The 14,869-nt window shown below is 46.6% G+C and overlaps 1 protein-coding gene across 3 annotated transcripts in view; it reads left to right on the forward strand.

Moving 5' to 3' along the window:
- LOC141049748 (alpha-2-macroglobulin-like protein 1) overlaps positions 1–14,869 on the forward strand; it is a 355,320-nt gene that overhangs the window by 205,673 nt on the left and 134,778 nt on the right. For all 3 annotated transcript variants that reach the window (XM_073546474.1, XM_073546473.1, XM_073546476.1), the window contains one exon: positions 2,298–2,453. In XM_073546474.1, coding sequence (XP_073402575.1) covers positions 2,298–2,453 — 156 coding nt within the window. The remainder of the gene's footprint in view (positions 1–2,297; positions 2,454–14,869) is intronic.

Raw genomic sequence — 14,869 nt, forward strand, 5'->3', positions numbered from 1 at the left:
CCCAGATCTCCAATCGTCATCGTCATCATCAGGTGGCAGACCTCTGTCAATCTGGCCAGCTCCACTACCTACAGTAACCACTAGAGGGAGCTCTGAAAGAGAATTCACAACAGGGACCCTGGCCAGATTACCCTTATGTGTGGTGGGCAGGGAGTGATCCCTGCAGCTCCGCTACCTACAAGAGAAAATAGCAGCTGAGCTGCAGGGATCAATCCTGCTTTCTGCCCGTGATTCCTCTCACACAAACAGCAGTGCCGCTGGATGACGTAATCATTCAGCAGCCGGCTATGCCAGAGTGAGGAAGCTGCTGGCAATGGTGATGCTTCAGCTCTGGGAGAGCATGCGGAGAGATGAGAGGTGCTGTGTGTGTGTTTTGTTGTATGTAAGTTTGTTGTGTGTGTTTGGAGAGATGAGTGGTGGTGTGTGTGCGTGCATGCATAGTACTGCGATGGAATGTGCAGAGAGGTGAATGGTGCTGTGTGTGTCTGTGTGTGTAGGTGAAGGAGAGGGCAATGATGGCGTAATGGGGAGAAGGCAATGATGGGGTGATGGAGACGGCAATGATGGGGATGGTGGGTAAGGAGAAAATGATGGACTTGGTGGAATGGGCAATGATGGTGGGGAAGAAGGCAATGATGGAGGTGATGGAAAGGGCAATAACGGGATGGAGGGGGAGGAAATGCATAGTGTTTTCTTGTTAATTTTGTTATTCACAGCACCCACTTTTATTACATAGTCCCCTCTCTTCTTAGATATAAAACGACTGCTGATGGAGGAGCCGGTGACCAGACAACCAGTCCATCAGCTCCTCCATTAGAAATGAAGCTTTTCCATGCTCCATCAGCCATCATTGCATTATACATCTAACAAGACAGGATGGTATGTAATAAAAAACAGGGCTCTATAAAATCCAATATATAAGGGACGGTACTTTACATAACAAGAGAGGGCACTGTATAATACGGCATGGCAATATACATAATAAAGGAGTCTGTGTAATATATATACATGTATGTGTGTGTGGCTAATATATATATATATATAGGTTTGCCGCCATAAAAGGAAGGGGGCCCAGACACATTTCTTGCACAGGGGCCCCAAGCTGACTTTCATATCCACTGATGTAACAATTTTGATCTTTTCATCTAGCTAATGGCTTCAAACTACTGTGCGGTGTAATGTATCTTCAGTGATAATTTAGGAATCACGTTCTGTCTGGCAGGACGGACCTGTCAACCCAGATGATGTGAACCTGTTGACAATCTCACAGGTCCTTCAGCATTTCTATGCTGCTGCCTGCTTATGATCGGTCAGTATCATAGAAGAGGCAGAAGTACACATCCAAGTGAAAAGTATCTGTGACATAAATTTTTTTTTAAAAAAAACAAAGGAATTTTTTTCATTCGGCCCTGCAGCCACTATTACACTGTGTGTCCAGTTCAACATCAAAAATTTGTTGACAGGTCCTCTTTAAGGGAGCTCATTTTATTGTTTGTGCCCAACACTATAGTAAATGTATATCATAATCAGTCCTGCGAATGCCCCAAACCCTTCTTCAAAGCCTTAACCAGGTGTCCCAGACAGTTGTATTACACAAGTCTTTATTAAAAGGCTCAGCTTGCAATGCTTTTTGGCGAGTAATAGAGACAGTTTCAACTTCAAAACATATTGGCCCCGATCTATCAAAGTGTTTACCCCAGAAAACTGTCATAAAACATTTTTGAAAAGTTGCAAAACTTTTGCTCAAGGCAAAGTTGAGGAAAAGTGTTGCAACTTCTGGCATTTTCAGGCGAATTTTGGGCATCTTTATCAAAATGAGTGGAACTGGGGTGGAGCCGGCCTGTCAAATTATTCAAAAGTGTGGCGTTTCTTACTCCAGAAATATTATTTGAGTCAATGACAGGAATAGCATTTTTGTTGTGGTGCACAGGGGTGCACTTCACTGATAGGAAGAGATGAATACATTAAGTTGTGTGTACCACATAGAGAGAACATGTCAAATTAACTACTATCCTGCAGATAAATGGTTAATTTTCTGGTTAATAGCCTTAAGAAGGTGCCCAGGCAAAAGTTAACATTATTTCTCTCAGGAGCCGCCTGCTTTCATTCGTGCAGGCATGCCCAAAGCAATTACAGTCACCATTCACATCACTGAGAGCAGAGGCTGTAAGCACGCCCCGGCACTGACTGACAGTCAGCCCTGAACTGTTGCCCAGATATTGCAAAATTGGATTCAGATTTACTGAATTTTCTTTCTTTGGTATAGAATAAAAATTGACACCATTTATTACAAATAGATGAAGCTTACCTTTTCTGAAGAACAAGTCCGACCCGGGGAAAATGTATACCTGAAAATCACAACAGATGGTGGAGCCCTTTGCTCTGTGAGATCTGTAGATAAAGGATACTTGCTTGACAAGCCTCATGATGACAGCTATCTGTTAAGGATTGTGGTAAGTTCGATAAACACATCTATCTATTCTATTATTTCTAAACACTGTTTTTCGGTGATTCCTTTGTATCCCCGTTCATACTGCACCCACACACACAAATGATACACCATTTGAAAGGTAAACTTGCCCCCTTCAGCAAGAAAATAGCCAATCAAACCACACATCCACTATTTGATCACAAAATATTGTTTAAACATTAATTTTCATGAACCTGCAGTAAGGAAAAATGAGCTGCAGGTGGCACCACATTACCCCAAAGCACACTACCAACACATTTGTAAACATGCATTGCTTTTTCGCTGATTACTTCACCCCACACACACAAATAATACACCATTTGAAAGGTAAACTTGCTCCCTTCATCAAGAAAATAGCCAAACAAACCACACATCCATGATTTGATCACAAAATACAGTTTAAACAATAATTTTCATAAACCTGCAGTAAGGAAAAATGACCAGCAGGTGGCACCACAGTACCCCAAAGCACACTATCAACACATTTGTAAACATGCACTGCTTTTTCGGGGATTACTTCACCCCACACACACATACCCAATTTGAAAGGTAAACTTGCTCCTTTCATCAAGAAAACAGCCAAACAAACTACACATTCCCAATTTTATCACTAAATACAGTTTAAACATTCATTTTCATAAACTTGCAGAAAGACGCAATGACCTGTAGGTGGCACCTCAACCGGAAAACATTTTTTGGCCTCTACTTATCAAAACAATTTATTGTATTACCAATCTACATATATAAATACCCATCTGTGTTCATCAGCTCATGAAATACATTTACATTTGACCAGCTTGCTTTTTCTGAAATTGCCTGCGCCCCTGACGACCAATGTGCAAAAATTTTGTATGGGCCAAGCTAGTATTACTTTATTCCTGTACTTTGCTTTTTTTCTGATGAGAAATTAATGGGGGTATGCTAGATTATATGACATTGCAGAAAACTAGCAGCAATATACATCATATGTCTTAAAGGATGCTGTAGGTAAGAGCACGCTGGACCACGTAGTTTTACAACAGCCATAGAGCTTTTGTACATGAGTGGAAGAAAGGAGTCTGTAAAGAAGTAGGGAGCAATTCAAAAATAAGCACTAAACACAGGATAAGAGCAGGTCGTCACCAATAATATCAGTGCTGGATATATTGAGTCTACAATTGTGGCCAAAAAGTTTTGAGACTGACACACATTTTGGTTTGCAACTTCAGTTTTATAGTGGCAATTTGCATGAACTTTTAAAGTATGATTGTTAAGAAGAGTAATCAGTAGTGTTGAGCGATACCACCCAATACTGAAAAATATCGTATCGGAATGGATCGGCCGATCTAAAAAAAGTATCGGGTATCGCCGATTCCGATCCCGGAAGTCCCATTCAAGTCAATGGAACAGAAATATCGGAATTAAAAAAAAAAACTTTTTTTCCCTGTAGGTTAATTCTACATGAAGAAAAACAACTAATAATAATGTAGAATGTATTGTGGAAGGTGTAGGAGACATTAAAGCCATAGAGGTTTAGCCCAATCAAATGGAATAGCAGTAATTTGTTTTTTTTTTACAGACGTTCGTCGTTACAAAGATATTGACTATGTTAAAGTCTTTAATATTTTGTCAGATATGTATGTTTCACTACTTCCATGCTCTTCACCTTCTTTTTTACTTCTCCCACACTTTCCCCTTCATCATCCTCAGCAGCAGCATCTTTTTCATCAACTTCTTCTTCACCTTATTCATCTTCTTCTTCTTCACCTTCTTCCTATTTTTTTTTTTTTTTTACATTCTTCATATTCTTCTTATTCAACTATTATTCTTCATCATATTCTACTTCTTCATCTTCTTCTTATTCTTCTTCTTCTTGAAGATTACACCTTCTGTTCAGCCTGTCACAAAAGATTTACAATAGTACTTGTCTGCGTTCAGTTTGGCCTGCAGTAGCAGGCCTTTTCCAGGGGCACCACGAGGAGGAACGGACTCACCCCCATACACTGCTTAGTCTTCTTCTGCTTATAAATTAGAAAATATCATTTTAGTCTTATGCTTAATGTTGTTCTGCTTTTGGTTTTTATGCTTCTGTCTCTTGTTGTTCTGCATCTTGGTGGTTGTCTTCATGTTCTTTGTCCTCTTGGTCATCTTCTTCAGGGTCATCTTTTAGGTATTCTTCTGTGTGGTCTTCAGGGTCGTCGTCTTCAGGGTCATTGTCAGGGAGATCCAGAGTGAGAATCAAAACCCATTTCCACAAGCTTGAACTTGGAAAGTAGCAGAAGGTACAAGAAGGCAGAGGATCTGCCGAGAACCAGCTGACTGTACTGGAACCCGGATGGGTAGCAGAAGGAACAATAGCAAATAGAACTAGCGAGGACCAGCTAACGGTGCTGGAACCCGGAGGGGCAGCAGAAGGAACAAGAGCCAATGGCACAAACTGTGGACCAGCTGACGGTGCTGGAACACGGTTACTAATCAGGAGGTACCTGTGCTACATAGCACTACCAAGGACCAGCAGACGTTGCTGGAACTCGGATACCAAAAAGGAGGCACCTAGGCCAAAGGCTCTGCTGAGAACCAGCTGACGGTGCTGGAACCCGGATGGGTAGCATTAGCTACAAGAGTCAATGGAACTAGCCCGACCGCAACACGACAGGACAACGTATTGATGGCAAAGTGACGTTGACACTATCCGGAACTAGTCTGGTTCCAGCGCGCCTGCTTTTTCCTAGTAGTAATGGGACTGTGGACAGAGCAGGAGACCTTGCCGGACACACATCAGGGGATCCACTGACGTGACAGAGCCCCTGTAACCCAGGAACAAGTGTGGATTGTGCAGACGCCACTTCAGAGCAGCAAATGGCGGGGTTGGAGGCCAAGGGGAAATACTAGAGACAGTAGAGCCAGAGGCCTAAGTGGAGCATGGTTAAAAATCAGTAGTAGTGTGACTGTGTAGGCAGCAGGAGACTTTGCCATCCGCACAGCAGGGGAGCAGCTGGTGTTACTGAACCCCACTGACACCGTAGTGAGTGTTTCTATCTGTGCGGACGGCACTTCCAAGCTACAACTGGCTGTGTTGGATTCCAGGATCAATGTTCCGAGCAGGCTGAGGCCTACTTGGAGCAAGAAGAAAATAAGATGTTGCGTGATTTTGGAGGCAGCAGGAGACTTTGCCATCCACACAGCAGGGGAGCAGCTGGCGTTACTGAACCCCACTGACACCGGAGTGAGTGTTTCAATCTGTGCGGACGGCACTTCCAAGCTTCAACTGACTGTGTTGGAGCCCAGGATCAATGCTTGCAGCAGGCGCATGCCAGCTTGCAGCGGGTTGTATAGAGGTTGTAGACTACTACTGATTGTAACCTTGCTCCACTATGGCCTCTGGCTCCACTGTCTCTAGTATTTCCCCTGGCCTCCAACCCCGCCAGTTACAGCTCTGAAGTGGCGTCTGCACAATCCACACTTGTTCCTGGGTTACAGGGGCTCAGTCACGTCAGTTGATCCCCTGATGTGTGTCTGGCAAGGTTTTCTGCTCAGTCCTCATTCACACTACTAGTAATGGGAATGTGTACAGAGCAGGAGACGTTGCCGGACAGACATCAGGGGATCAACTGACGTGACTGAGCCCCAGTAACTCAGGAACAAGTGTGGATTGTGCAGACGCCAATACATAGCAGCAACTGACGGGGTTGGAGGCCAGGGGAAAAACTAGAGACAGTGGAGCCAGAGGCCTAAGTGGAGCACGGTTAAAAATCAGTAGGAGTTTGAATGTGGATGGAGCAGGAGACATTGCCGTCTACACAGCATGGGATCAGCTGGCATTACTGAACCCCACTATCACAGGAGCTAGTGTGTTTTTCTCTGTGAAGACGGCACTTCTGAACACCAACTAGCGTTGTTGGAGCCCAGGTTGAGGCATGGAGCAGGCTGAGGCCTGATGTTGTTGGCATGTGGATGGAGCAGGAGACTTTGCCGTCTACACAGCAGGGGATCAGTTGGCATTACTGAACCCCAGTAACACAGGAGCTATTGTGTTTTTCTCTGTGAAGGCGGCACTTCTGAACACCAACTAGCATTGTTGGAGCCCAGGTTGAGGCATGGAGCAGGCTGAGGCCTGATGTTTTGGGCATGTGGAGTCAGCAGGAGACATTGCGTCTACACAGCAGGGGAACAGCTGGCGTTTCTGAACCCCACTAACACAGGAGCTAGTGTGTGTTTTTCTCTGGGAAGACGGCACTTCTGAACACCAACTAGCGTTGTTGGAGCCCAGGTTGAGGCATGGAGCAGGCTGAGGCCTGATGTTTTGGCCATGTGGAGTCAGCAGGAGACATTGCCTTCTACACAGCAGGGGAACAGCTGGCGTTTCTGAACCCCACTAACACAGGAGCTTGTGTGTTTTTCTCTGGGAAGATGACACTTCTGAACACCAACTGGCGTTGTTGGAGCCCAGGATGAGGCATGCAGCAGGCGGAGGCCAACTTGCAGCTGGTTTTATAGAGGTTGTAGACTACAACTGATTGTAACCGAGCTCCACTTTGGCCTCTGGCTCCACTATCTCTAGTATTTCCCCTGGCCTCCAACCCCTTCAGTTACAGCTCTGACGTGGCATCAGCACAATCCACACTTGTTCCTGGGTTACAGGGGCTCTGTCACGTCAGTGGATCCCCTGATGTGTGTCCGGCAAGGTCTCCTGTTCTGTCCACATTCCCACTACTAGTAATTGGAATGTGGACAGAGCAGGAGACCTTGCCGGACACACATCAGGGGATCAACTGACGTGACAGAGCCCCCAGTAACTCAGGAACAAGTGTGGATTGTGCAGACGCCACTTCAGAGCAGCAACTGGCGGGGTTGGAGGCCAGGGGAAATACTAGAGACAGTGGAGCCAGAGGCCTAAGTGTAGCATGGTTAAAAATCAGTAGGAGTTTGAATGTGGATGGAGCAGGAGACTTTGCCGTCCACACAGCAGGGGAGCAGCTGGCGTTACTGAACCCCACTAACACAGGAGCTAGTGTGTTTTTCTCTGTGCAGACGACACATCTGAGCGACAACTGCCTGTGTTGAAGCCCAGGGATTATAGTTCAGGTGGTAGAAACATGAACACAACAGGAGACCTGGATACAGTTGCCAACCAATTATTTTGTCGGGAAGAGGACTGGCAAATTCTGGAGATATCCAGGCCTTGTTCATTTTCAGAAAAGTAAGCCGGTCGACGTTATCGGAAGATAGTCACGTGCTACGGTCTGTTAGTACACCACCTGCGGCACTAAAGACGCGTTCCGATAATACAGTGGCAGCAGGGCAAGCCAGCACCTCTAATGCATACTGGCTAAGCTCTGGCCATGTATCCAGCTTAGAGACCCAAAGTTTGAAGGGGGAAGAGCCATCTGGGAGTACACTGACAGGGCAAGACATGTAGTCTGTCACCATCTGACGGAAACGTTGCCTCCTGCTGACTGGAGCCGTCTGTGGTGGTGTAGACAATTGTGGCGGACACACAAAACTTTGCCACATTTGGGCCATAGTGGTCTTGCCTTGTGCTGAGGCGCTGCCTCTGCTGCCTCTTTGTGCCGAGTTTCCTCCACTGCCTCGACGCACAGAGCTGCTTTGTAAAGCACTAGCACCACTGCTGTCGGGTGGAATGGAAAACATGATGGACTGCACCAGTGTGTCTTGGTACTCCCACAGTTTACGCTCCCGGTTCAACGTTGGTATGAGGCTTTGTAAGTTGTCCCGGTAGAGAGGACCTAGGAGGGTGTACACCCAATAATCAGCCGTTTAGAGAATGTGGGCGATGCAGCGGTCGTTTCTCAGGCACTGCAGCATGAAATCAACCATGTGCTGCAGACTCCCAAATTCCAAAGAACCGCTGTCCCCTGCTTGAGGCGTGATCTCTGCCTGCTCTGCATCACCCCACCCTCGCTGTACATACTGACTAGAGCTTTGTGTACCTCCCTCTTCTGGAGATATGTCTTCCTCCTCCATCGACTCCTCCTCATCCTCACAAAGTGTCCCCTGCCTAGGCCTTTGTGAGGAACTACGTAGCGCAGACTGTCCTGAAGCAGATGGCATTTGGGACTCCTCATCCTCCACCTCGTCCAAAACTTCATCCCTTAGTGCTTGCAGTGTTTTTTGAAGCAGGCAGATAAGGGGGACAGTCATGCTGACTAGTGCATCATCTGCACTCGCCATCAGCGTGGAATCATCGAAGGCACGCAAAACGAGGCAGATGTCCTTCATAGAGGCCCACTCAGTGGTGCTGAAGTGTGACTGGCGCACAGTGCGACTTGTTTGCGCCTGATGCAGCTGGTACTCCATGACTGCTGCCTGCTGCTCACACAACCGCTCCAACATATGTAACGTTGAATTCCACCTGGTGGGTAGGTCACATATGATGCGATGTTCTGGAAGGCGTAATCGGCGCTCTTGCCGTGCTGGAACGTCGCAAGTGAGCGCACTCTATGCGGACCTTGTGCAGCAGTGCATCAAGATCCGGATAGTTCCTCAGAAAGCTCTGCACGACCAAGAACAGCACATGTGCCAGACATGGGATGTGAGTGAGGTTGCCTAGGCCAAGAGCTGCCACCAGATTTCGGCCATTGTCACACACTACCAAGCCCGACTGGAGATTCGCTGGCACAAACCACACGTCGCTCTCCTGCTTGATGGCATTCCAGAGCTCCTGCGCTGTGTGGCTTCGATTCCCCAAAGAAATTAATTTGAGTAAGGCCTGTTAACGTTTGGCCACGGCTGTGCTCATATCGGTCGTACCAGGCTCCTGCTGCGCTGTTTCTGAGGAACGTGAGTAGGAGGAGGAGTCAATGTGTACAGACTGGATTCCTGCAATCCGTGTAGTTGGCAGAACACGTACAGCGCCACTCTCCAGATCTGTACCAGGCTCCACAACATTGACCCAATGGGCAGTGAGGGAAAGGTATCGTCCCTGTCCATGGTTACTGGTCCACGCATCGGTGGTCAGGTGAACCTTGCTACTAACGGCGTTTAGTAGCGCATGTTTTATTTTTCCCTCCACATGTTTCTGCAGGGCAGGGACGGCTCGCCTACTGAAATAAAAGCGGCTGGGCACGGTGTATTGTGGGACTGCCAATGCCATGAAGTCCCGGAAGGTGTCAGTCTCCACCAGCCTGAATAACAGCATTTCAAGTGCCAGTAGTTTGGCAATACCAGCATTCAGAGCCTGTGCTCGTGGATGGTTTGCCGAGTATGGCCGCCTTTTATCCCATGCCTGTGCTACCGATGGCTGTCGAGTGGCCTGGGAGTGTGAGGATGACTGGGAACGAGGTGCTGTGGGTGGAATGTCACAGGGTCTCCGGACTACAGTGCCAGAGTTTCTTTCTTGGCGATCCTGTGAGGAAGCCGAACCAGCTGTGTGTGAGCTGGAGGAAGAGGCCCCAACACGAGCTGAAGAGGTGGTAGGTGGTGCTGTACGTTGGCCTACGTCTTCAGTGTGTCTGTGTAACTCCACCTCGTGCTTGGTCCGTACATGTTTCCACATATTAGTGGTATTGAGGTTGCTGACATTTTTCCCTCTTTTGACTCTCTGATGACACAGCTTGCATTTGACAAAGCAAATGTCATCTGCAACTGTGTCAAAATTGCATTTGACAAAGCAAATGTCATCTGCAACTGTGTCAAAAAAGGACCACGCACTGCAAGTCTTGGGAGCAACCGTTTTGCCTTTTGAAAGAGGAATGCTCCTACCGGGTGCCGAAGTGGAGGCTACAGGCAACCAAGTCTGCCCCCTCCCTCTCCCTCCTGTTTTGGCCATTCGGGGAATCTCTTCCTCAGAGCTGCTCCCACCACCTTCCTGTTCCTCACGCCATGATGGGTCAAGGACCTCATCATCTACACTCCCCTCCTCAAACACCTGCTTCTCCTGGGTTGTCTCGCCAGCACCGTATGCACCAGAAAGTGGTAACTGAGTCTCGTCATCATCTGATGCGTACTGAGGTGTGCTGATCATAGGCACTGGCCCACCCGCCTCTTCAGATTCAGAGGGACAAAGAAGTTGCGCATCACTGCATACTCCCTCTTCTTCACATTCTTGAATGCTACTTGGCTGGCCCCCTCTTTCCAAGCCAACAGATTCCGAGAACAGAAGTAGAGACTGTGATGGCTCCTGTCCAGGGCTCTCTGACTGCCTAGGCACTTTGGCAGGTGGTGAAGAGACAGATGGTTGCTCTTCGGTGCTCTGGCCCTGAGAGGATGTGGAAGTCATTGAAATCGATGCGTTAGCTGCCATCCATCCGACAACGTCTTCAATTTGTTCCTCCCGCAGCAGTGGGGTACGAAGAGGTCCTACAAAGCTGCGTATAAAGGACTGTTGCCTGCTAAAACTGGGGGCTGCTGACTCACTGGTGCCCGCAGCAGGCACAGAATCCCCACGTCCTCTCCCTGCAGAATCCCCACGTCCTTTCCCTGCTGAAACTATGTGCCCATGCCCACGTGCCTTACTCCCTGCCTTCTTCATCTTGCTAGACTGATAAAGATAGGCAGAAAAGTACAAAGGGGGGGCTTAGTGTGCTTATTCCTGAACAGCTGGTTACAGGTAGAAGAAACACTAATTTTATGAAGTGTGTGTGTGAACTACACTTTAATAGGAGATAATGTGGCCTACACAACTTTCAAATGTAGTGTTTGGTAAACTTTATTGGTTTTTTTTGTGAAAAAAAACTAAAAGGATGTGACCAAAGATTTGAAAGTGATAGTATCACCAACTTTTTGAGCTATTACAATGCAGGCAGGTAACCTACAATGCAAAAGATGAGGCTCCAAAAAAATTGGGTAATACTAATCTGGCTGCAGATGAAGGGCACAAGACAGAAAAAAGGCTCCTCTATCTACTCCTATATAGTGTTTGCAGCCAACCAATGTAGATGGATAGGGATGGATGCACACTAATAGTAGAAGAAAAAATGAGCTGCAATTAAAGAAAAATATGTGTGAGGCAGTGACGCACGCTGAGCGGCCTACAACCAGACGTAGCTGCAGGACACACTGCTCAGCGTGAGCTGCACTCACACACAGTCAGAGACCTCTCAGACAGCCGTGAACAGTGCAGCTAAGTGGGCACTAGCACTGAAAGGCTGCAGAAAGGCTCCGCTGTCTACTACTAGTGTTTGCAACCAACGTATATGGATACGGATGGAAGCACACTAGATATAATTTTTGAAAAATAAGCAGCTCAAAAAGAAAAATATGTATGAGGCAGCAGTGAGGCACGCTGGGCGGCCTACAACCAGGCGTGGCTGCAGGACCCACTCCACAGTGTGAGCTGCACTCACACAGCCCTTGCAGACAGCTGTGAACACTGCTGCTATGGAAAAGAAAGCTACAGTGGTGGTTTATGTAGCCTGGTTAAAGCACAATTTGTTTGGTAGAATTGCTATTTCTAACTGTCCCTCACAGTCTTCAACAGCAGCCTGTCCCTAACTGAATTCACAGCAGAGTGGCCAGAAATGGCGGGGGCGGCGGCTTTTATAGTGCATCATGGCATCATTTCAGCAGCCAATCACAGCCATGCCAATAGTTAACATGCCTACATGCCTAACAGGATGTGCCCACACTTCTGAGGATTCCCATTGGCTGAATCAAAGCAAGCAGGCTCATAGCATTATGGGAACTTCCGATTCCGGTATCCGATATGAAAAAAGTATCGGAAGTCAGTATCGGAATTCCGATACAGCTAATATCTGCCGATACCCGATACTTGCGGTATCGGAATGCTCAACACTAGTAATCAGACGAATTGTAAAACAAAATGCAAAATGATTTCTTGCCCTGACAACTATCTTAATCGCACAAAAAAAAAATTCCACTGAATTTCAGCCCTGCCACAAAATGACCTGATTATATAATTTCAGTGATCTTCTCATTAGCTCACGAGAAAGTGTTAACGGGGACAAGGCAGCTGATATCACTCTGTTATGCAGAATGTGTTACAAATGCAGAGTGACCAAACCACAGCCTGAATCCAAGCCTGAGAAAATATACTCTAAAGATTTAGTTGGACTATAGGCGGGGACCATAGCCAGAGACGAGAGTACGCCAGTGCTGCCCTCTGTCAATCACCTCTAGCAGCACTGTAAAAGTCCATCCAGGGACACAGCCAGTTTGGGCAGCATGAATCAGGTGACAGATTTCTTTAACCCCTTTCTGCCATGTGATGTACTATCCCGTCCATGTACCCTGGGACTTAATTCCCAGGGACGGGATAGTACGTCACAGCGATCAGCGGCTCCCACGTGGTGAGCGCCGCTGATCGCGGCCGGGTGTCAGCTGATTATCACAGCTGACACCCGGCACAATGTGTCAGGGGCAGTCACGGACCACCCCGACACGTTAACCCCTTGCACACCGCGATCAAACACAATCGCGGTGTACCGGGGGTTAAAGGGAAGCATTGGCAGGGAGGGGACTCCCTCCGTGCTTCCCTGAGCCCCCCACAGCAGCGCAATGTGCAGCGCTGCTGTGGGGGGCTCCATCCCTGCAGGTCCCCGAATCCAAGATGGCGACGGGGACCTTCGGGGGCCTGCAGGGAGCTGGCTTCCTCATGCCTGCAAAGCGCAGGCAAGGAGGAAGCCTTGTGCAGTGCCTGTGACAGATCGCTGATCTGTCACAGTGATCTGTGATGGTACAGATCAGCGATCTGTCACATGACAGTGATGTCCTCCTGGGACAATGTGATAAAGTTAAAAAAAATGTAAAAATAATTTTAAAAAAATTGCTAAATAAATTAAGAAAAAAAAAAAATTTCCCTAATAAATTTTTTGGAAATAAAAAAACCCCAAAACAATGAAAGTACACATATTTGGTATCACCACGTCCGTAACTACCTGCCCTATAAAACTGTCCCATTAGTTAACCCCTTTAGAGAACCCCTTAAAAAATAAAAATAAAAAACAAAGCAAAAAATAATGATTTATTATCATACCACCGAACAAAAAGTGCAATAACGTGCGATCAAAAAGATGCATATAAATATCCATGGTACCGCTGAAAACGTCATCTTGTCCCACAAAAAATGAACTGCCATACAGCATGATCAGCAAAAAAATAAAAAAGTTATAGCTCGCAGAATAAAGCGATGCAAAAATAATTATTTTTTATCTAAAATTGTTTTCATTGCATAAAAGCGCCAAAACATAAAAAATGACCTAAATGAGGTATCGCTGTAACCGTACTGACCCGAAGAATAAAAGCGCTTTAAACCCGCTATAAATAGTAAATCAAACCCCCCATTATCACCCCCTTAGTTAGGGAAAAATAATAAAATAAAAAGAAAATGTATTTATTTCCATTTTCCCATTAGGGTTAGGGCTAGGGCTAGGGTTAGGGCTAGAATTAGGGCTAAGATTAGGGTGTGTTGGGGTTAGGGTTGGAGTTATAATTGGGGGGGTTTCCACTGTTTGGGCACATCAGGTGCTGTCCAAATGCAACATGGCGTCTGATCTCAATTCCAGCCAATTCTGCGTTGAAAAAGTCAAATGGTGCTCCTTCCCTTCCAAGCTCTGCCATGCGCCCAAACAGTGTTTTACCCCCACAAGTAGGGTATCAGCCTACTCAGGACAAATTGCAAAACAACTTTGGGGTCCAAATTCTCCTGTTACCCTTAGGAAAATAAAAAATTGGGGGCAAAAATATCATTTTTGTGGAAAAAATGATTTTTTTAATTTCACGCCCGGGCGTTATAAACTTCTGTGAAGCACTTGGGGGTTTAAAGTGCTCACCACACATCTAGATAAGCTCCGTGGGGGGTCTAGTTTCCAGAATGTGGTCATTTGTGGGGAGTTTCAAAAGTTTAGGTACATCAGGGGGCTCTCCAAACGCACATGACACCCGCAGACCATTCCATCAAAGTCTGCATTCCAAAACGTCACTACTTCCCTTCCGAGCCCTGACGTGTGCCCATACAGTAGTTTTCTCCCACATATGGGGTGTCAGCGTACTCAGGACAAATTGGACAACAACTTTTAGGGTCCAATTTGTCCTGTTACCCTTGGGAAAATAAAAAAAATGGGGACTACAAGATCATGTTTGTTGAAAAAATACAATTTTTTTATTTTCACGACCGGTCGTTATAAACTTCTGTGAAGCACTGGGGGGGGCTCAAAGTGCTCACCACACATCTAGATAAGTTCCTTATGGGGTCTAGTTTCCAAAATTGGGTCACTTGTGGGGGGGATTCCACTGTTTAGGTACATCAGGGGCTCTCCAAAAGCAACATGACACCCGCAGACCATTCCATCAAAGTCTGCATTCCAAAACGTCACTACTTCCCTTCCGAGCCCTGACGTGTGACCATACAGTAGTTTTCTCCCACATATGGGGTATTAGCGTACTCAGGACAAATTGGACAACAACTTTTGGGGTCCAATTTCTCCTGGTACCCTTGGGAAA

Source organism: Dendrobates tinctorius, unplaced genomic scaffold (assembly GCF_039654945.1).
Source record: "Dendrobates tinctorius isolate UK_male_01 unplaced genomic scaffold, ASM3965494v1 ptg000147l, whole genome shotgun sequence".
In the NCBI taxonomy this organism is placed as follows: Eukaryota; Metazoa; Chordata; class Amphibia; order Anura; family Dendrobatidae; genus Dendrobates; species Dendrobates tinctorius.